Below are 23034 nucleotides of genomic sequence, written 5' to 3'. Positions count from 1 at the left end.
TCTTCCTTGACTTTGCTAACCTCTTGATCATGAGCACAATGATTATGCATTGCTCATATTAGTACATTATACTGTTTCAAAGTTAAATCTTCCCTGCAACATTCAACATTATTTTTCAATATGCATCTTCAAATCACAATTGCAGTGAGTTAACATTTTCAAACACGGATATTTTTCTGCCCCAAAAGGTTCATCAAGAAACTGGAACACTCCTGGAAAGCCCTCGTCTATGATGGGGTAGGTATACATTTCATTTATCTTTGTAACTGAAAGAGTAGGATTACTAACTGTACTTAGAGTCGTGCATGGGAATTGAGAAAGTATCCCAAAATACACGAGTTTTCATTACTCTGTCAAGTTGTCAAGAGATGTAATTCCGAGTAATATATGTACTCATTCCACAAATGGGCCTGCGTATAATTGCACTATGTATAATTTATGGAGCATACAGGACTGACTGGATCTTCGTTGCCATGAACCTCCTTCCTTTATTACTCGAGGTACTTCACTATATGCTTCGACTAGTTTCTTACTCTCATGTGATTATGTACCACAACCACTTCCTGTTGGAGCAAGTTTGACATTCTCGGAGTTCTTTGGCTGAAGAAGTTCCTATTGCTACAATATTATTCATTAGTATTTAATTTATCAAGAGCTTGTGTGAAACATTGTTTTCGTTTGGTGGTAGTGATGAAGTTGTTCTGGAAAGTCAAGATGTTTAATTTTGAGGTGGGATTATAGTGGGTTTCATTAAACACTTGTTTGTATGTTCTTGCCATTTTTAATTTGCTCTCAGTGATAGTGGCTTCTGAGGATAACAGTATTGTTATCACTAGGCTATGGCATGCCTAACAAGTATAACAGCCTGTGAAGTTTATGATCAGTTCCTGCTATTTCCACAATTAGGTAGGCCAAGTGGAATAGTATTACAGTCAGACTTGTATGTCAACTTTGCAAGCGTGAAAATTAGGCGGCCTCTGGGAAATTGGACATGAATCTGGATGCAGATAACTCAGGACCTGTTTGTCAAAGATCTCCCAGACCATATTTGTCCCAGGTTTGAATTCTTTCCAGTCGAAACAGAAAAAAATGATTTGTTTATATAAAAAAATACATTTGCTGAAGTCATAGGGTGTGGTAAGTAAACCTGAGCAATCAGAATTTTCACTTGTGTTCCAATTTATGACTAGCCCTCTGGGTTGTTCACAATTTACAGCTTCCACCACAGGCAGTGTGGTCTTCATTGATATTTGGAGCTGATCATGTTGGGTATTATCAGGCAATAAATGATAGCTAGCATTTTAATTCAACTTCATAACTCAAACAGGGCACATGGAGATCTGGGAATTAGTTCCCACCATCATCCTGAGAGGGAAAACATCTTTCTTGGGCCGTGGGGTAACAATGTGAAGTTGTACATATTCTGATTGTCAGTGGGTCAGGCAGCACCTATGGAGAAAGAAACGGAATGAATGTTTCAGGTAGATGTCTAATCATTATAATAGGCAACATTTAGATATTTGGGTTTTAAGGTTAAGCTGGGTTGGGAGGGCAAAGGAAAATATTTGTCGTAGGATCAAGAACAGTGGCAATAAAATGATGCAAAGGGGAGATGGTGCAAACACAAAGGGGAAGGTAATGGGACGAGGACAGAAGCAGGAGGTCATTCTGGGGGAGGTGTCAATGAAGCAGAGTCATTATCTGAGTTTACCAAAATAAAAATTGGAAATGTGCATTATTATATTCAATATTGAGTTTGAGAGGCTGTTTGGTCAATGGCCAGCTGCTGTTTCTGGAGTATTATTTTGAACATACCTAAACAATGCTGGAGAAAGAGAATTCAAGTGACAAGCCCTCAGTTCTTTGTGTCATTCTTACAATCACAAGACACTGCTGCATATTAAGAACATAAAGTACTGCTGGACTATCCCATTAGTGAGCTGCGCAATAGTGGAGGAGCTGGACTTCTGTGCCACATTGCCACCTGCAACAGGAAGGCTTCGAAGTCAGTACGCGGAGGCAGTGCACAGACTAACAAACAGTACAAATGATTGTCTTGGACATTTTTCTTGAGGCCACAAGACCCTGTTACTGCAAGTCCGGTTCATTTGCGAGACTGAAGGCAGGGGAGCTGCGTGGCCTCGGTTATTGCGTAGATCAAGACCTCATGCTGTGGGGTCACCTAATGCAGCCACCCAGGGAAGGAGATGCCCAAGGCGGTGTGGCACAGCTGACGTTCGTGCTGGGTTGGGGGCTGGCCCCTCCCATCAGTGCTGCCCTCTACTGCTCGCTTGGTGGTAGAGCAGCTGGATTGCGTTCATCTGTGGCTGCACTACCGCGTGATGATTGGACTGCTGTGGGCTCGTTCTTGTTGACATCCCATGCACCATCAATCTACAGGACATGACAATCAGGGACTTGAGCTGTTTTTTTTTATGTAATTGCATGTTTATGCTATCATAATTATGTGTGCTTTTTGTGGCTTGTGCCGTATATGACTATTGGTACTGTGTTTGGCACCTTGGCCCCGGAAAAAGTGTTTTGTTTGGTTGTATTTATGGGTATTCATGTGTAATTGAATGGTAATTAAACTTGAACTTGGTATATATCATCTTGTGATAATGCAATTGATACAGTCTGGCAACATATATGATATGATGGACTCTTAGCCTCATAATCTATATTGTTAAGATCATACACTTTATCGTTTACTTGCTGTGCATTTTTTCAGTAGCTTTTACACTTTACTCCGCATTGTTATTGTTTTACTTTATCCTACCTCAATGCACTATGTATTGATTTGATGTGTATGAACAGTAAGCTAGACAAGTTTTTCATTGTATCTTGGACATGTGACAATAATAAAATTATACCAATACCAATTTATTGATGCGATATAATAATGTCATTAAGAGCTATTCCTAGCATTATATCTCCCAAAACTCGTTCTAGCAATAGATTTGGGAAATAGGATGGCCATTCAGATGAGAACATTCATTGAAGAGGCAACATTTTAGCACAGAATAGTGTTTTTAAAGAAACCCACAAAATAACATTATTTATGTCACACTGTCCAGTGTGGACCACAAGAAAAGGGCCATAAAGTGTCTCAAGCTTTTTCTGCCATTCAGTAAAATCACGGTTGAATTTCCTACCTTAACTTCATTTCCCCACCGATTAATTTTTTAACTATCACTTGGTGCCCAAGAATAATAACCTTAATCATGCCCATCCAGAGCCATTCTGAGATAGGTAACATTGAAGATTTGCAACTATAGATATTAGAATTATAGGCCTGTACAGGATAGAAACAGGCCACTCGGCGCAATTTGTCCATGCCAACCTAGGTTTCTATCTGAGCTAATCCCAGCTCTTCTTCTCATCTCAGTTCCAAGTGGCTAACCCCTTGTCCTCCAACTGCATCCTGTTGTTCTGCACTCTTCAGCCAGAGCAATCACCCTCTCGCCTTCTACCCTGACATCCTACCTGGCATCTTGTATAGCTCGGTATGATCACTAATCCTTCCATCAAATTCCATTGTGTGTGAGTCACTCGCTATCAGATTCTCTGCAGAGGGCAATGTTCTTATCAGAGTAGTGAATCTACCCTGTCCTGCTTCAGAGCTACACTTATTTTTCAAAGGTTCAAAGTCAAATTTAATGTCAGAGAAATGTATACAATATACATCCTGAAATGCTTTTTCTTCGCAAACATCCACGAAAACAGAGAAGTGCCCCAAAGAATGAATGACATTTAAACATGAGAACCCCAAAGTCCCCCCCCCCAGTTTTTCATTGACAATGTGGTCTCACCAAGGTAAGAAAGCCTTCCGTTCTCCTGTGCTCTAAGAGCTAAAAGATTCGATATCACAAATGATATATCTATGTATCACAGGTCATGGCGGGAAAAACGCTGATAAGTGTCCCTAAGGGTTATTTGTCTTGCGCCTTTTGCATTTTTGATTCTTCCTGTAGCAAGGACGGTCTGTGGTGTTGAATTTGACAGTATAATTGTCATCATGCAAAGCATTATTCAGCAAAGCATAAGCAAAAAAAGGTGATGTCAGAGACACTGAGGAAAAGAAAGGGTAAATTGCACAACTACCTATTTAAAGTAGCAAGGACAATGAAACTGAATGATACATATTTGGATCCCTCTATAATTGGGCATGTCCTTTCTTGCAGTGACATTGCTCCTTGGCTTACTCCATCACTGAGCTTTATGGTGGGACATGAGTTTGTGTTTTACCTTATTTATACATCTAACTTTTTTAAATCTTCCATTAGGACTCTGTGTCAGTCCATAGGCCGGGATTCTACGCTGATCGTTTTCTGAAGTTTATGAGCAGCAGGGTGTTTAAGAAGACATTGTGTGAGTATCAGGGAATGTTTAATGCTTTACTGTTGTCTGCCATTTTAGAACAACTGATAGATGCTGACTGTATGGAAAAAGTATCCAAGTACAATCACTTAAAGTAAACAGCCATTCAGCCCAATGTGTATGTGCTGGCTGTTTAAAGGAGTGATCCAGTTGGTCCCATCTTTGGCCCAACAAATTCCATGTTGATATATACTTTTAAATCTGCCTTCTTTCAGTCAAATCACTGCCGATCACAACTTGGTCCAATTTTATCTTTGAAAAGATTTCTTCTCTATTTTTTGTGTCTTTAAAGATGACCTCTGGTTACCAGCATTGGAGATTTTAATGCACACCATCAAATCTCCACTTGACCACTTTTCTAAGGAAGAGAATCCCAGTCCCCTACTTTCAGTACACTTTTCGTTTTTCCACAATATTTTTCTTGTGCTATTTTGAAGGAAACTGCCATTTGATGTTTTTGGCCTCCTGTCGATTGACAGGAGTACAAGTTATAGCAGTGGCGAAAGATTGACTTCGGCTTGATTCCAAATTAACTAGCTTTACGATTAGTATCTATAATGTGTACTCACTATTTAACATTGGATACCTTTAGTTTAAAAGCTTCATTTAGATTACAGACCACACTTACCCAAAGAAAAACCAAACCTTATCAAAACCCTATAAGCATGCCTTACATCAGAAATTACTGTATAGGTGGTATATTGGATATTGTAAGTTTCCATCATTTTACTATTTAAAAAGCAACATAATGAAGCTGATGTAACTCTGAAATAATAGCAGGAGATGAACAGACAGGGAATGGAGGGATACAAACCATGTGCAGGCAGATAGGATTACTTTAAATTGGCTTCATAGTTAGGAAAAACATTTTGAGCTGAAGAGCTTGTTCCTGTGCTGTACTGTTCTACGTAAGATGCTAGAAACACTCACAGGTCATGCATTACCTGCAGAGAGACAAACAGATGAGGCTTTTGGTCTTTGATCTTTCATCAGTGGATAAATGTATAGATGAAAAGTCCACAACTTTAAACTTTAACTCTTGTTACTCTTTCTAGTAAAAGTATTTAAGGAAAAGATGGATATAGACCATAATTGGAGTTTATTCCATTCAGTGAATGTGGTCAAGTTCAAGGGGACATAAGACAAAAATGATTAGCAAAAGAATCAGAAGCGACATGAACAATTTTTTTATACACAGAGTATTTAGGACCTGGAAATCAGTGATGGAGGGGAGTAGTCAAGGATAGCAGTCAGAAGAGAACTGAATATGTGTTTTAAGTGAGGAGTGCAGAGCTCAGAGATCAGAACAAGTGCAGATCTGACACAGAAAATCTGTCATCATACTAAATGCTGAATCAGCTTTGGTTGTGTGGATTTCTGTTTCTTGGGTTCTTATGCTTGTCTTTTGGTATTCTGCAAATGGATTTGGTATCATTGTCGATTTGTTCATTTTCACAGCCTTACGATCGTCTCCTTTGAAGAAATCTCGAAATTCCATTCCGGTTGTTAAATACATAGGGCAGGAAGTTTCAACCTCTGGACTCATACAGGACGTGGCTGAGGGGAAGAGTGAGATGCTGTTGGGAACTAGGAGCTATTGTAGTCTTGATGAGGAAGGTACTGCATAGTATTTATGTTTGACTTGATTTGGACATTAACCTGGGATTAAGGCTCATGTGAACAATTAATGTCTTAGTGAGAGGTGCTGTCTGCTAAATGCTCTTTGCCTCAAACAGATAGAATTTTGAGTTGAAATTGTTTCTGCTGTGGGTTTGCAGCTTTAGGTGAATAACCATTTGCAGTCATTGGAAATGGACAATGGTATGTCGGAGTCAGACCTGCAGTCCAAATTTAATTAGAACTGTCCCCTATGCAAGGATTTTATTTGTCTACATTTCATCGCAGTGCAGCATGATCACCCAATTCCACACTTCACATTTTTGAAATTAAAGTAATAACTTTGTCATTTTAAATCTAATCCATTTCAGAGTTCAATTCCATTAGTACTTACCTCAAGTACATATGAGACTGATTCTTTGTCCAGTGGCAGACTGTCAGCTTTTGAAGAGAAAAGAAGCAAAGCTATATGTCAATAATTCCACTCAAAGCTTAATCCCTGAATTAAGAAATAAGGGACATCCTGAAACTGGCACAAAAGAAAGTCATTCAGTTCATCAGGCCTTTGGAACTTCTATGCAGTTAGTTCCATTTCTTTGTTCCTTCCTTCTTCACCTGCAAGTTTCTTCCTAACTCTATCCAAGCTTCTGATACTTTAAAGTTATTCCTGGCTCATCTTCCATGGCCTTTCCAGGCACAACACTCCAGATCCCAACATTAGTTTTTTTTTAATTTGTCCTCAAGTTACCTCTGGTATACTTTCCCATTAATTTCTGTTTGTGCTCTTAGGTTAATGACCCTTCTGTCACCAGAAGTAATTTATTTACACTTTTATGATTCTGAGCACTGCGGTTAACTTTCCCTTCAGCAAGGCAGCCTAGTTTTTCCTCATTTTCCTATGTAGCATTCTTATAGCATTTCTGGTAAATCTCCTCTAGAACCTCTGTAAAACCACAGCGTTCTCCCTAAACTCTGGGATCCGAAGTTAGGCACAATACACATACTGAGGTACAACTAGTATTTAGTAGCAAAACACAAAATGCTGGAAATACTCAACCAGTCAGGCTGCATCTATGGGAAGCAAAGCAGAATTAATGTATCTGGTCGAAGACGATTTATCTGACACACTTTCTGTTATTTTAGATTTCCAACATCTGTAGTTTCTTCTTAACGTTCAATTACAGTTTACCTATTTTTGTAACTAGGGGTCAGTTTACAATTTGTGCATTTTTTTTATCTATCAACTCTGCTTTCAAATGCATCTCCCCCATTTTACACACATCTGCTGTCACTCCATCCTCCCGCCACCCCACTAGGAATAGGGTTCCCCTGGTCCTCACCTACCACCCCACCAGCCTCCGGGTCCAACATATTATTCTCTGTAACTTACACTACCTCCAACATGATCCCACCACTAAGCACATCTCTCTCCCCCCCCCCCCGCTGCTTTCTGCAGGGATCGCTCCCTACGCGACTCCCTTGTCTATTCGCCTCCCCCCGCCCCCCCATCCCTCCCCACTGATCTCCCTCCTGGCACTTATCCTTGTAAGCAGAACAACTGCTACACATGCCCTTACACTTCCTCCCTTACCACCATTCAGGGCCCCAGACAGTCCTTCCTGGTGAGGCGACACTTCACCTGTGAGTCGGCTGGGGTGATATACTGCGTCCGGTGCTCCCAATGTGGCCTTCTATATATTGGCAAGACCTGACACAGACTGGGAGATCGTTTTGCTGAACACCTACACTCTGTCCGCCAGAGAAAGCAGGATCTCCCAGTGGCCACACATTTTAATTCCTCATCCCATTCCCATTCTGACATGTCTATCCACGGCCTCCTCTACTGTAAAGATGAAGCCACACTCATGTTGGAGGAACAACACCTTATATTCCGTCTGGGTAGCCTCCAACCTGATGGCATGAACATTGACTTCTCTAACTTCTGCTAATGCCCCACCTCCCCCTTGTACCCCATCCATTATTTATTTATATACACACATTCCTTCTCTCTCTCTCCTTTTTCTCCCTCTGTCCCTCTCACCATACCCCTTGCCCATCCTCTGGGTTTCCCCCCCTCCCACTTTTCCTTCTCCCTGGGCCTCCTGTCCCATGATCCTCTCATATCCCTTTTCCCAATCAACTGTCCAGCTCTTGGCTCCATCCCTCCCACCTGTTTTCTCCTATCATTTTGGATCTCCCCCTCCCCCTCCCACTTCCAAATCTCTTACTAGCTCTTCCTTCAGTTAGTCCTGACGAAGGGTCTCGGCCCGAAACGTCGACTGTACCTCTTCCTAGAGATGCTGCCTGGCCTGCTGCATTCACCAGCAACTTTGATGTGTTTTCCAATATCTTTGCTACCTTCAAAGATTTAACAGCCCAAATCCCTCGATCCTCATTCTGCTATCCCTTTTAAGATTGCAACATGTGGTTTGTAGTGCTTGTAATTTTGTTATCAAAATGGATCATTTCAAATTTCTGTATTAAATATTTTATATGTCTTTCCACTTAGTCTGCCTTCTGAAGGCTGGTACTAAATACTTCTCTATCGACTGCGCGTTTGGTGCCTTTTGAAGAATTTGAAATTATACACTGTACACACACAAGACGGATGGTCTCTACACTGACCCAGGGAAACACTTCTCTGTATTTTGTCTGAGAAAGCAGCTGTTCACCAGTCTGCTTTCTGTCCCTAAGTCCGCTTCGTACACAAGCTGCCACTGTTCCTTTCATCTTGTGGTGTATTATGACACTTGGAACATAATGTCTTTAATAATCAGTTCAAAGGCAGAAACTTAAGCAATACACCGCAACATTGTGAAAAGTGGTAATCATTTGAATTTAAAATATACAGTATAACCAAATTAATGGAAAGAACGTAAACATTATAATGAGCTGGCGGCAGTTACCTTTCATTTTAAGGGCCAAGAGAGGGCTGAATAATTGACAGTGGGGGGGAAGGGTGTTTATGGAAGATGCTTCCATTTGTGGGAGAGGCAAGAACTGGGGTATTGCACAAGGATAGGCTTCGATAATCCCAGAAGGGATTCAAATAGAGAGTAGTTAAGGATCAGAGCAGGGATGTGTTTTAAAGTAGGCTGGATAAATACCAGAGAAAGGAATGAAGTGAAAAGATGTGAGAGTATAAATGCTGGCCTGGACCAGGTGGACAAAATGGTCTATTTCTGTGGAATGTGATTCACTTGGAGATATGCTTCAGTTGAAGCCATGGCTGTTTTGTTGAAAGAGGCTATCCTTTTTTTAAAGTAATCCTGGGGAGAACTTGTTATTTTAATAGAGTATGAACTCAAATGCTGGGTGGTGTGGGGGCGTGGTTATACCCTTCACCCACCTTGCTTTGAGAAAGGTGAACCGAGTGAGGTGCTGATGAATGGCTAATCTGCTACTTGTTCATGCCCTTAACAGAGTTTGAAAACTTGATCCTGGGAATCTGCAGGCATCTTGCATTGGATTAAGCCCTATTATACAACATACTATACACTGTATCTTCTGGCTTTGAGACTAATTGGAAGACTTACATTTGAAAGATTTAGCTTGCCATACATTTTGGATCATGTGGAAAACTTTTTTTAAAAAATGGAAATAATCAGCGTGTCATTTAAAGAAAGAAACAATCAACACTTCAGATCTATACCTTTCTTCCGAACTGGGAAGAGCTAGTGAGGGGGTTTTGAAAGAAGAAGGATGAGGGAGAAGAGAATAAAAGGGAAGGGCAGACATAATCAAATAAAAACAAGGTGGTGTTATGTGAAAGAAAGGGATCTTGGGAGGGGTACCCAAACAGAAGGTCGGGCTGATGCTGGGTTGAATGTAGGAATTGCAATCATTTTCTGAAGATGGGTAATACAGATTTGAAGAAAAGAAAGCCAGGTTAATTTCACTTCTCACTAAAGCTAAATTTTAAGAGGTTTTTTTTATTAATGAGTGGAAATTTGCCAGTTGCCTTGGTGAGATTTGTATTCAAGTCCTCACAGAGAGAGCATGTATAACAGTGGCAGTAGTTGGCCATGTGGTCTGCTCTATCTCTCAGCACGATAATGGCTGATCTTCTTCCTTAGCACCATTTTCCAGCACTTTCACCACACCTCTTGATGTTCATAACATCGAGACATCTAGCCATCCTTTTGAATGAACACAATGACTGAACTGCCATAGTCTTCCTGGTCAGAGAAATCCATGTTCACTACCCTCTGAATGCTTTTTCCCCCCTGAAACTGCCCCCCCCGGTCCCAAGTAAAGCAAAAATCTTTCCCACATCCAGAGTATCAAGTCGTGTAAGAATTTTGTACATTTCAAGAAGATTTCCTCCTATTCTTCTACACTCCAGAGAATACAATCCCTGTCCACTCAATCTCTGCTCATGTTGCAATCGCACCATCCCTGGAACTAGTTCAAATGGATCTTCACTGAACATAGCACAATACAGGAACAAGCCTTTGACCCACAATGCCTGTGCCAAACATGATGTCAAATTAAACTAAATCTCTTCTGCTTGCCCATGAACTAAATCACTTTGTTTCCTGCATATTCATGTGCCTATCTCAAAGCCTCTTAAAAGCTGATATTCTACTGTATATACTTACAGCACAACCACAGCAACCTTTTCCAGACACCTACCACTCCCTCTTTAAAAAAAGAACAAACTAGACCCACATATTTTAAACTTTTCCCCCTTTTGCCTTAAATACATGTCCTCTGTTATTTGACATTTCTACCCTGGGAGAAAGATTCTGACTAACCTATCTATGCTTCTCATGATTTCATAACTTCTATCAGGTTTCCCCATTCAGCCTCCATGCTCCAGAGAAAATAACATGAGTTTGTCCTGACATTCTCTTCCTTCAAACACCACTACTGATGCTGCCCTCACCCACATCTCCTCCATTTCCTGGACATCAACACTCACCCCATCATCCTGCTGCTTTAACAGGCATTGAGGTCCTCTTGTCCTCACCTACCACCCCATCGAACACATCATTCTCCATAATTCTGCTATCTTTAATGGGATCCTACCACCAAACACATCTTTATCTACCGCTCCCCCCCCCCGACTCTCTGCTTTCCATAGGGATTGTTCCCTCCATGTTTCCCTTATCCATTTGTCCCTCCCCACTAATCTTCCACCTGGCACATAATCCTTCAAGTGACTGAAATGCTACACCTGCCCATTCGCCTCCTCCCTTACCTCCATTCAGGGCCTCAAACAGTCCTTCCAGGTGAAGCAACAGCTGGCCTGCAAAGTGCAGCCAACTATCCGACCTTCTACATTGGTAAGACCCAATGTAAATTGAGGGATCTCTTTGTCGAGCATCTTCGCTCTATCCACCAAAAGTGGAACTCGCTGGTGACCGATTTCAATTCCCATCCCTATTCCCTTTCTGACATGTCAGTTTATGGCCTTCTCTTTTGTCACGTTGAGCCCACTCTCAGGGTGGAGGATCAATACTTCATATTCCATCTAGGTAGCCTCCAACCTGACGGCATGAACATCGATTTCTCCCTCCGGTAATTTCCCCCCCCCCCCTCACTTCCCTCTTCTATTCCCCACTTTGGCCTTTTACCTCCTCTCTTTACCTGCCTATCACCACCCCCAGTGCCCCTTCTTCTTTCCTTTCTCCCATGGTCCACTCTCCTCTCCTATCAGTTTCTTTCTTCAGCAGCTGCTTATTTTTCCTACCTATCTGACCACCTATCACCTGCAATCTAACCCCCCCCCCACCTATTTATTCTGGTGCCTTCCCCTTCCTTTCCAGTCCTGAAGAATGGTCTCAGTCCGAAATGTCGACTGTTTATTCGCTTTCATGGATGCTGCCTGACCTGCTGAGTTTCTGGAGCATTTTGTGTGTGTTGTTTATGGTTTGCACCCTCTATTCCAAGCCATCATGCTGAAGCTCTTCTGTACTCTTTCCAAAATCTCCGTGCCCTTCCTGTAAAGGGTGACCAGAATTGCACACAGATGCAGACTGCATCTTCTCTATGTGGCAAGTACTTGTACACCGTATTCTATTCAGTATCACAAAGCCCTGTATGATTTGCAATAAAATTACCTGCTCCCTAATCAAACTCTCCCCACAGAAATGTCGGTATATAAAGTTAACTTTTACAGTGTCTCTAATTTGAGTTATGAATGCTTTGTGACTATATGGTTCAGAGAGAGCTTCATCCTATCAGGAGAGGGGGTGAAAGTAGTGATCAACCTGCCACACCAGTACGTTGATCTTACACTAAGGCCCCATTGAACATTAACATTCAAAACATTTGTTACTTAACAAATTTCCCGAGTTTCTGTTATGTTCACCTAAGTTGATGTCACATATTTCCATATTATATTCCATCTGCCGTGCTCTTGCCCATAAGCACGGCTCCTGAGAGTAGCTGGTTGTTATTTGCAAATGAAAACACTTTGTGTGTTTTTTCTTTTCCCTGTTACTGTGCCTCACAAGCATCCACAATCATGTCTGAGACCAGACAATGTGACAGAGCTGGGAACAATCCTGGAGCTTTCCTGGTCAATATTGCTTCATTGTGTATCAGTAATTTTTCATAGTAGCATGGTGACTCTAGACTAGATACCCTGGGTCTTGAATTATCAAGTACAAACCCCATGACATCTGGCAAATTCCAATTCAATGAAACATCGGGAATGAAAGTCTAGAATCAGACAAGGTTTTCAGATTGTAATAATACGTCCCTGCTTAATTAGATGCAAATCTGCCATAGTTAGCCGCTCTGGCCTCAGGACACATGGCAATGCAGCTGACTCCTGACTGGAGCTATTTTGATCAAACACAGCTATGTATGGAAAATAAATGGCAGAAATGTAAATTCAAAAGGTTGTTGGACCTGTTGTTGGTTACTTAGTTCAAAACAAAATTAAACTACTTTTTCCTTGCTTTGTAGCAATGGGATATCGTAGACGCAGACCTGATATCTTACCCAGCACCACATCTTTATTTGAAGCAACCTCCTTGGCAACAACACTTTCCTCCACTTCGTTATTTCTGAATGAACCAACACCATCTGAAGGAACTGCAAACTCTTCAAACAAGTATGAGTCTTGTTATTTTGTAGAGCACCTGGGCTTTTGAAGGTTGTATTTCACAGACTGCAAAGATGTAAAAAGTATCAAAATTGAAATTACCTCTTCATTTGGAATATTCAAGTACTTGGGTATCTATGCAAATGTAGCCAGATGGTTTAGTGTGAAGTCCATTGGTAATGCTGTCGTAAATATCAAGAAGGATTCTGCATTGATCTTGTATCTGAATTGGTGTGAAATCCTGCAGTGTATAAAATTGAAACTGAGGTATCCTTTCTTGCTTGATCAGATTAGTACATTATTCCCTATTTGCTTCCACTACCTTTGCTTGAGATGGTGTTGAAATTGAGCGTTGCCAGTGGCAGATAAATGTGCAGCAAGTTTTATTGTTTTGTAAGTGCCTTTGGGAATGTATTGACTTGTTATTTGCTGTGACATTGTAAGAATTTGAAAATCAATAACTCCAGGTTAATTATATCATAGAGCAGGAACTTGGCAAGTGTGTCTTTTCATGTTACTAATACATTCTCCCCCACTCCCTTCCTTCCTCCCCACTCCTGCCAAGCGTGCATATAAAAGGTTCAGCTGGCCAATGGTTTGTATTCTGTGCCTTTAAACACTAAGACTTAACACTGACCAATAATTCTCCCATAAAATGCTACATATGATGTTGTACTCTATACTAGAAGCATTGGAGTCCTCTAACCACTTGTATATAGAGTGTATACTTTGTTTGCTTTGTCAAATGGTGTTCCTCTTTTTAAAAAGTGTGGGGAACAGCTCACAACTATCCACTATTTATGTTCTGCATGCTAGTAATCAGGTTAATTACGAATAGAGCTAAAAGAAAGTAAATCCTGATCTTTTTCAATTGCTTTGTACCTCATTAAGCATCACAACACTGGGTGACGTACCTGCCGTTTTCCATTCCAGATCTAATTTTGAATGTTACAAATACAGATGGCAGTAACATTTTTATCTGCATGCATTTCTAACCTACCTAATGGGAATAAACACAAGAGAGCCTGTTGATCATTGATAGCAAACTTAACTGCCAGCAAGGACACTTTCTTATCTTAAGGGCTTGGTATTTACCTCAAATGATAAGACTGAGTTTCTCATTGATATTATTTAAGCAAAGAAGGAAGAATGATCCCAGACTTTTTTTTAGAAACTACTCCAATTAGGATTTTTAGTCCTAATACTAGGCAGTAATGTGAACATTTAATTGACATCACATTTAAAGGTTGACACTGTGAGAATCCTCCAGGGAAACTTTAGATATTTTGTATTAAGGGTTTACCTTGTCAGCTTCAGTCCGTGCTTGCATGTCTTCATGAGGACAATTGGACAGTCCACCATGTGCACTGGAGCAATTTATTTGCATCATACTGCAGACTACTTTTTAAATTTCATTTTGAAACTAATATAGTTTGAATATCAATCAAAGCTGGAAGTTTTCTGTCATAGTAATTTGCTTCAATAATTTATTACTATAACTCTTACACTTCAACATTCATGCAAAAAAACTCGCTGTGCATAACTAGCTAGTATTTATCAAACAAATCACTTCAAAGCCCACTCACAGCCAGATATTGAATAGTTTTTAAGAAAAATTCAAGTTTTGATTGGCTCATTGTATATCAGCCAGGTGGATAAAAGTGCTTATGTACAGAATCATCTGTTCAAGAATTGGAGCAACACTTTTTTTCTAAATTTCTCCATAATTGTTTTCTGATTACTCAATATTTTTATGTTCATTTGAATCTTTTGTTCATGTTATTCTTTAAATTTTTATATTAAATGAGGCTTTTTTACTAATGCCTATGTTTTAGTGATTTAATAAAGTCCTTGCTATTTTTGCTATCAGGATAATATCCTAGCATCAAAATACATCTGAGTGGGTGCAAGAGGATTTAAGTAAGACTGATGTCAGTAGAAACCAGGTTAAAACTCTTCACCAGGCATAGCTGTAACACACATAAAAGGAATTTGTTGTTAGAGACCAAAATGTCAACCCCAGGACATTGCAGCAGGAATTCCTTAATGTAGTATTCAAGGACTAATCATCTCCTGCCACATCATCAGTAACCTTTCTTTCATCATAAGGTCAGAGGTAGGGATTTCTGTTGCTCTTCTGTTCATGTCTGCCCAGACAATGAAGCAGTCCAGGTCTGGATGCAGCAAGACCTGGAAAATATTTAGACATGGGCATTTGTGCTCCATAAGTGCCAGATAATTATCATTTCCAACTGGATACAGTCAAACAACCTCCACTTAACATGCAGGGCTATTATTTTAAGAATCCCAGTCAATGACATTCTGGGAATTGCCATTGACCAGAAACCTAAGTCTGCATAAATACCATGGGTAAAAGAATAGGCCAAGTCATCTGACTCACTTCTCCACTATCCAGGCCCTTTCTACCATTTACTAAGTACAAATCAGTGATATGATTGCCGGGATGAATAAAGAAGCTCCTCATCAACCATTAGAAAATAGCTAACTTGAATAGCAATCCAGCTGTCAGATTAAGCATTCATTGCTTCCAATAGGCATGTCGTAGCTGCCACATGTCTCACCTACAAAGTACACACCAGCAGCTGTCTTTTGGCCTCTTACTGCCCTGCAAGTCACAACCAGCATGCTTAAGGGAACATCGCCATCCACGGGTTCTCCAGGTCATACAACATCCTGTTTTGGAAATGCATTTCCAGTAAGTCAAAATTCTGGAACTCACTGCACTACCTTCACCATATGCAAGGTATTGTCACCATCTTCTCAAGCACATTACTGGATGGAGAGCAAATGTTGGCCTTGCCAGAGAAACTTACAACCTGTGTAGGATGAATAAAAAATCATATTGTTTCTGCATTAGTTTGGACAGTCATGAAGATGGGTAATGCCTTGTACAAATTCAACCCATTAATGGAATTTGGCAGGAAATATTGACACAGACCTTGTGTCAAGAAAAGGCAGCACAGTACCACCACTAGTGCAGAGACTGCAGCACACCACTAAAGAACTGTGTTCACTTCCGACCTTGGTATGGAGTTTGTACATTTTCCATATGACTGCATGGCTTTCCTCTGAGTGTTCCCGCTTCCTCCCATGTCACACTGTGCAAACTTGTAGCATAACTGGCTACTATAAAAATGCTCCTGTAATGCAGGGTTGTGGTAGAACCTGGAGTGGGGGGGATCTACCCCTAAACCAGGGGTTCCCAATCTGGGGGTCCATGGGCCCCTTGCTTAATGGTATTTGTCCATGGCATAAAAAGGGTTGGGAACCCCTGCTCTAAGCTTAAGGATAGAGGAACCAAAGGGCCTTTTCCAGGCTGCTTAACTCTGACTTGTAGCTGTGAGCCCCTCAACACTTAAAATGGAATACATTTGACAGCAAATTCAAAAACTTGCATGGAATAATTGCATGTGGAAATCTAGAAATTGGTGTGCAAAATAGCCTGTTCCTTCTCGGGATTTTTTTTTGTACAAAAAGAATTAGTTACACCTGAACCCGAGGGGGGACTAATATCCTCGCTGGCACGTTTGCTAGAGCTATTGCAGAAGGTTTAAACCAGGAGATCCCAGCTTTTTAATGCCATTGACCAATACCATTTAGCAAGGGGTCTGTGGATCCCAAGTTTGGAACCCCTGGTTTAAACGACGTTGGCAGAGGGGATGGAACCAAAATGATAGGGCTGAGGATAATGCAGTTGGTATACATATCGTCGCAGTGTGTACTGAGACTGTGAAATGAACAGGTGGATCACAGGGCAAAATTGCAGTCAGTGGGATGAGGTGAAGTGTAACATGGGACAAAATCGAAAAAGGTGATGAATACAGGACTGAAGGTATTATATTTGAATGCACACAGTATACGGAATAAGGCAGATGATCACGTAGTGCAGTTAGAGGTTAGCCGATATAACATTGTGGGCATCACTGAGATTTGACTGAAAGAAGATCATAGTTCAGAGCTTAACATCCAAGGATATGCCTTGCATTGAAAGGACAGGCAGGTAGGCAGAGGTGGGGACTGAAAGTATAATCCTTGTGAGTAGAGTCAAGAAGTTGCAATGGGAGTTATATACAGGCCCCGGAACAGTAACCAAGATGTGGGATGTAAATTTCAATGGGAAATTGAAAAGGCATGTAAAAAGGGTAATGTTACAATAGTCATGGGGATTTTCAATATGCAGTTAGTTAGGAAAATCATATTGGTGCTGGATTCCCAAGAGTGGGAACTTGTAGAATCTCTACAAGAATGCTTTTTAGAGCAGCTTGTGGTTGAGCCCATTAGAGAACAGGCAATTCTAGGTTGGGTGTTGTGTAATGAACCAGATTTGATTAGGGAGTTTAAGGTAATGGAACCTTTAGGAGGCAGCAATCATAATATGATAGAATTCACTCTGCCGTTTGATAGGGAGAAGCTAAAGTTAGATGTATCAGTCTTACAGTGGAGTAAAGGAAATTACAGCGTTGAGGGAACAGCTGGCCAAAGATGATTGGAAGGAAACACGAGCAGGAATGATGGCAGAACAATGGCTGGAGTTTCTGGGGCAATTCAGAAGGCCCAGGATAGATGCATCCCAAAGATGAAGAAGCATTCCAGATGGAGGATGAGACTATCATGAGTCGCGAGGGAAGCCAAAGGCAGTATAAAAGCAAAAGAGAGCGTATATAATAAAGCAAAAATTTGTGTGAAGTTAAGCGGTTTGGAAAACTTTTTAAAAAACTAACAGAAAGCTACTAAAAATAACATGAGGAAAGAAAAGATGAAATAGGAAGGTAAGCTTGCCAAAAATACCAGAGGATACCAGAAGTTTTTTCAGATATGGAAAGAGTAAAAGGGAGGTGAGAGTGGATATTGGACTGCTGGAAAATGATGTTTGAGTGCTAGTTGGGGGGGGTGGAATAAAGAAATGGCAGAGGAAATTAATAAGTATTTTGTGTCAATCTTCACTATAGAAGGCAATAGCAGTATGCCAGAAATTCAAGAGTTTAGGAAACTGAAAGGTCTGAAGGTAGATAGGTCACCTGGACCACATGGACTGCACCCCAGGGTTCTGAAAGGGGTAGCTGAAGAGATTATTGAGGGATTAGTAATAATCTTTCAAGAATCACTAGATTCTGGCAGGGTTCTGGAGGACTAGAAGATTGCAAAATGTCTCTCCACTCTTTAAGAAAGGAGATTATAAGCTAGTAGGCCTAACTTCAGTGGTTGGGAAGATGTTGGAGTCTATTATTAAGGATGAGGTTTTGGGGTACTTGGAGGCACATGATAAAATAGGCCAGGGTCCGAATGGTTTCCTTAAGAGGAAATCTTGCCTGACAAATCTGTTGAAATTCTTTGAGGAAATAACGGGCAGGATAGACAAGAGTCATTGGATGTTGTTTACTTGGATGTTCAGAAGGGCTTTGACAAGCTATCGCACATGAGGCCGCTTAACAAGGTAAGAGCCCATGGGTGTTACAGAAAAGATACTAGCATGGATAGAAGTTTGGCTAATTGGCAGGAGGCAAAGAGTCACTTTGCCTCCTCTGAAGAGTCTTTTGTTTTCTGTTGAGAGCCACTCAACATCAAGATGACAAAAGAAATGATAATTGACTTCAGAAAGATGAGGTCCAGAGAAAAGCCCCACTATTCAGTAATGGTGAAGTCGTGGAAAGAGCTCCAGTTTCAAGCTTTTCGGGGATGAATATCACTGAGGGTCTCTCTTGGTCTGTCAACACAACCTTGATAGTAGGGAAGTCACAACAGCAGCGATACTACCTGAGGTGCTTAAGGGGAGCTAATGGGCTCCAAAAATTACTGGCCAGCTTTTAATCGATATGCAATAGAGAGCATACTGACCTACAGAATAACAGGCTGGTACTCTAGCTGCAGCAAGGCAGGTCACAAAACACTTCAGTGGGTTATTAGGGTGACTCAGCACATCATTGGGACTCAACTACCAAACCTGGAGACAATCCTCAGTGCCTATGTCATAACATTATTAAAGACCTATCTCATTCTGGACACTGTCTGTTCAATCTCTTGCCTTGGTAGAAGATATAGAAATATCTTAACCAAGACAGTAAAACTGAAAATCAGTTTATACCTGAGGGCTGTTGTGCAGCTGAATAATGCTACACCCTTGCTTGCCAATGGCCTTTGAGTGGTGTGGACTATCAAAGTCACTTGTTCCATGTATATATGGGAATTTCTTTTTAATTAAGCTGTACCACATGCATTGTGAATATTCGTTTTGCAGAGACTGGGGTAGCACTGCAACCTCGTTGCCTTGAGCAATGGCAATAAGGTTCTAGTCTGTTCTTTTCAAAAGGGGGCCTATTCTGGTTGGCTGCAGAAGTTGACATGTGGACCACTTCTTTTCATGTTATATGTCAAGAATTTAAATGATGGAATTGATGGTTTGTGGCCAGTTTTGCAGATGATACAAAGATAAGTGGAAGGGTAGATAGTGTTGAGGAAGCAGCGAGTCTGCAGAAGGACATGGACAGATTGGGAGAATGGGTAAAGAAGTGGCAGATGAAAAATAGTTTAGAACTGCATGGCCATCTATTCTGGTAGAAGAAATAAAGACAAAGGTGTAATTCAATTAATGTTTCATGTTGATAAGCTTTCATCAAAACCAGGATTGAACAGTTTGTATTATGAAGAGCATTTGATGGATCTGGGCCTGTATTCACTAGAATTCAGAAGAATATGGGGTGACCCCATTGAAACCTATCGAGTGGTGAAAGACCTTGAAAGAGTGGATGTGGGGAGGATGATTCCTATGGTGGAATCTAGGACCACAGGACACAGCCTCAATAGAGGGGCATCCTTTAATAACAGAGATGAGGAATTTTTAGCCAGAGATTGGTGAATCTGTGGAATGTGTTGCCACAGGCAGCTGTGGAGGCCAAGCCTTTACAAGTATTTAAGGCAGAAGTTGATAGATTATTGATTGGTCAAGGCACCAAGGGATACGGGGCGAGGGCAGGAGATTAGAGCTGAGAGCAATAATGGATCAGCCATGATAAAATGGCTGAGCAGACTCGGGAGCCAAATGGCCTAATTCCGCTCTTGTATCCTATGATTTTATGGTAAAGGGACTTGGGAATCCTAGTGCAGGCTTCCCTAAAGGTCAACTTGCAGGTTTGAGTCACTAGTAAGGAAGGCAAATGCAATGTTAGCATTCATTTTGACAGGACTGGAATTAAGGGCAAGGATGTGATGCTGAGGCTTTTTAAGGCATTGTTCAGACCACACTTGGAGCATTCTGAGCATTTTTGGGCCCCATAAAAGATATGCTGGTTTTGGTGAGGGTCCAGAGGAGGTTCTCAAGATTGAAATTATGTGGAGTGTTTGATGGAGTTTAGAAAAATGGGGGAGGGGCGGAATCTCATTGCAACTTGTGGAATATTGAAAGGTCTATACAGAGTGGATGTGGAGAGCATGTTTCCTACAGTGGATGAGTGTAGGACCAGAGAGCACAGCCTCAGAATAGAGGAACATCCATTTAGAACAAAGGTGAGAAAGAATTTCTTTTGTTAGAGGATGCTGAATCTGTGGAATTTATTGCCACAGACTGCAGGCCAAGTCATTGAGTATATTGAAAGCAGGGGTTGATAGATTCTTAGTTAGTCAGGGCATCAAAGATTACAGACAGCAGACTCAATGGGCCAAGGGTCCTAATTCTGCTCCTATGTCTCATATATTTACACTAAAAAGCCTATTCCATCTGTATCAGTATAATTTATTAAGTTGAACCATTTATCATACAGGCCTACATGTATAGTTCTGTCTCGAAATAAGATGTCATCAAGGGTGCGGAACTGTTCAATGACTTTAGTGGAAGTAGTGTTAGGAAGAGGAGCAGTCTAACGAGCAGAGCCATTGAAAGTTGAAGTTCATTATCCCCTTGAATGAGCAGATGCAGTCAGAAGTTCCCATCTGCCATCTACCCCAAACATTAGGAAAAGACAGACTAAGTAGAAAGGCATAGAAACAGAGTCTAAGATCTATTACAAAGTGAAGAGAAATGAGAGAGGCAGGAAGCCAAGTTTTTTCAGTCATTTAAACCCAATATGCATGCATCTATCCTTCAAGTACACTCACACTTCAGTTTGCTGGTTGTACTACAGAGCTGTTTTTAATACATTATAGTAAAAGTATTGAAACAACTAATGTAATGACTGTCCTTAATAATTTTGCTCCCTCGATGGCCTTGTTAATTATTGTGTTAAGATAGGCGAGTTAATATGTGTTGCAGTATATCCTAGCATTTGTCTGATTGATTCTAACTCAGCATCCTGGCTCGGAAGTATGTTGGATTCCAGTTAATTGGTCCATGGGTTAATCGAGGCAGCTGCTTATTTGGGACAGCCCTTGAAGAATAAAAATTAATTGCAAAAATAGCTGGGATTCACTTTGTCTATTTGGGACACGATGCCACTTAATTGGGGCAGGAGACTGTTGTCGTATAATTTCTAACTAGCCTCAGTCACATGAACTTGGTGTGGCCATTAGACACTACACGTGCTTAGACCAAACAGTTTTTAAATAGCGTCAGTTGTGTGTTTGTGTTCAAAAAGCACTGATTTTTGTCAGTTATTGAGAAATAAGCGGTAAGACAATTTAGAACCGTTCTCTGGGGTTTCAAGCATTCGGGCTTGGAGATGCCAGGAACGGCCGTAAGTGAAAATGAAATGATTTCATTACTTCAAGTTAGGAACTATGAAGAATTTGAAGATATTGACAATCGTCTTCAATATTACACCGAAAATGAAGATTTGGAGGATGCAATCATTGAAAGCATTGTATGAAAGCAGTCCCTTATCTGCAATAAGTGCCTGTGCTAATTTTGTTCATCTACAGTCAATCAAAAGAACACAGCTTTGTGTTGGCTGTCTGTCGTATCCGGTGATGATAGTGAAACCTGTGCTGGAGTGTTTTTTTAAAGTGGAAAAGCATTGTACTGGGACAGTTTCACTCACTCAACCTTGGAAGTCCGGCTCCGATGGTACAAGTAGACGTCACAAACTGGGTTCTTCCTTGCTTGCAGTGGATAATCGTGACTACTTGTGTGCCTTATCACGCCCTTCGCTCTCCACAAACCGTTGCAAAGCCACCTTCTTGGCTGTTGGATTTCACCGTTGATCTCATCTGCCCAGTCCCTTGGAGCTAATTTTACATTCTAGGACAGGCATGTCTCTATTTCACCAGGGTATGAGGCCTGCCAGTGACCCTCACCTGGTTTAGCCCACCTGTTGAAATGGTGTACCAGAAGTGGCTGCTGTTACATACGAATAGCTACTTGTAGCTACAGACGTGAGCTGATTGTATGGAGGGTATCAAAGGTGAGTGAGCTACCCCAAAATGAACATGACAAGCCCCTTCACCAGAGGTGTGAATCTTCCCTGGGCACCCCATGCAGCATACACTGGATGAATTCCTCCATCGCTAACTATTAGGAACTAATACTCAGTTTTATAGTAGTGTTGTAATTTGTTCTGAATTTTATTTAAATACATAATTTGTTACTCAGTCAAATGGTAGTTTACTTTTTTTATGCTTTTATATAACTATTTCCATGAAACTTCAGCTAATTGAGATAGCCACTTAGTTGGGCTTAAATGCACCGGGCCCCAAAGGGGTCCAATTAACCAGAATCTACTGCATATCGATTTTTCTTCATAATGATTTTGTTAGAACCCTGGAGCTGTCTACGTGTCAGCAACATGGGAATACTTTCCCAAGGGATAGTAAATTATAAGTAGGACAGCCGGGAAGTAGCACTATTCAAGAAGGTGGCTGATTAGCACCCTCTGAAAGGCATTGAGGATGGGCAATAAATAATGGCATTGCTGGTGCTTTCAAGTGTCAATGGAGAAAAGAATATTGATTATGACGGTACTCATTCCTGTTGGATATATTTGAGGGCCAGTTGTAATATTTTGTCCATTCTCATTTTGTGAGGCATAAAGTTT

The 23034-nt window shown here is 40.9% G+C and overlaps 1 protein-coding gene across 11 annotated transcripts in view; it reads left to right on the top strand.

Moving 5' to 3' along the window:
* The window catches only part of LOC134347046 (phosphatidylinositol 4-phosphate 5-kinase type-1 beta-like), a 174268-nt gene that overhangs the window by 134858 nt on the left and 16376 nt on the right, over positions 1–23034 (top strand). For 10 of the 11 annotated variants that reach the window (XM_063049083.1, XM_063049077.1, XM_063049082.1 and 7 more), the window contains exons 10-13: positions 189–237; positions 4287–4371; positions 5839–5997; positions 12916–13063. In XM_063049083.1, coding sequence (XP_062905153.1) covers positions 189–237; positions 4287–4371; positions 5839–5997; positions 12916–13063 — 441 coding nt within the window. The remainder of the gene's footprint in view (positions 1–188; positions 238–4286; positions 4372–5838; positions 5998–12915; positions 13064–23034) is intronic. The other variant, XM_063049087.1, reaches the window with a different exon arrangement.

Source organism: Mobula hypostoma, chromosome 5 (assembly GCF_963921235.1).
Source record: "Mobula hypostoma chromosome 5, sMobHyp1.1, whole genome shotgun sequence".
Lineage (NCBI taxonomy): Eukaryota > Metazoa > Chordata > Chondrichthyes > Myliobatiformes > Myliobatidae > Mobula > Mobula hypostoma.
Note: the sequence above shows the minus strand (reverse complement) of the source record. Positions and strands in the feature narration are given on the sequence as shown.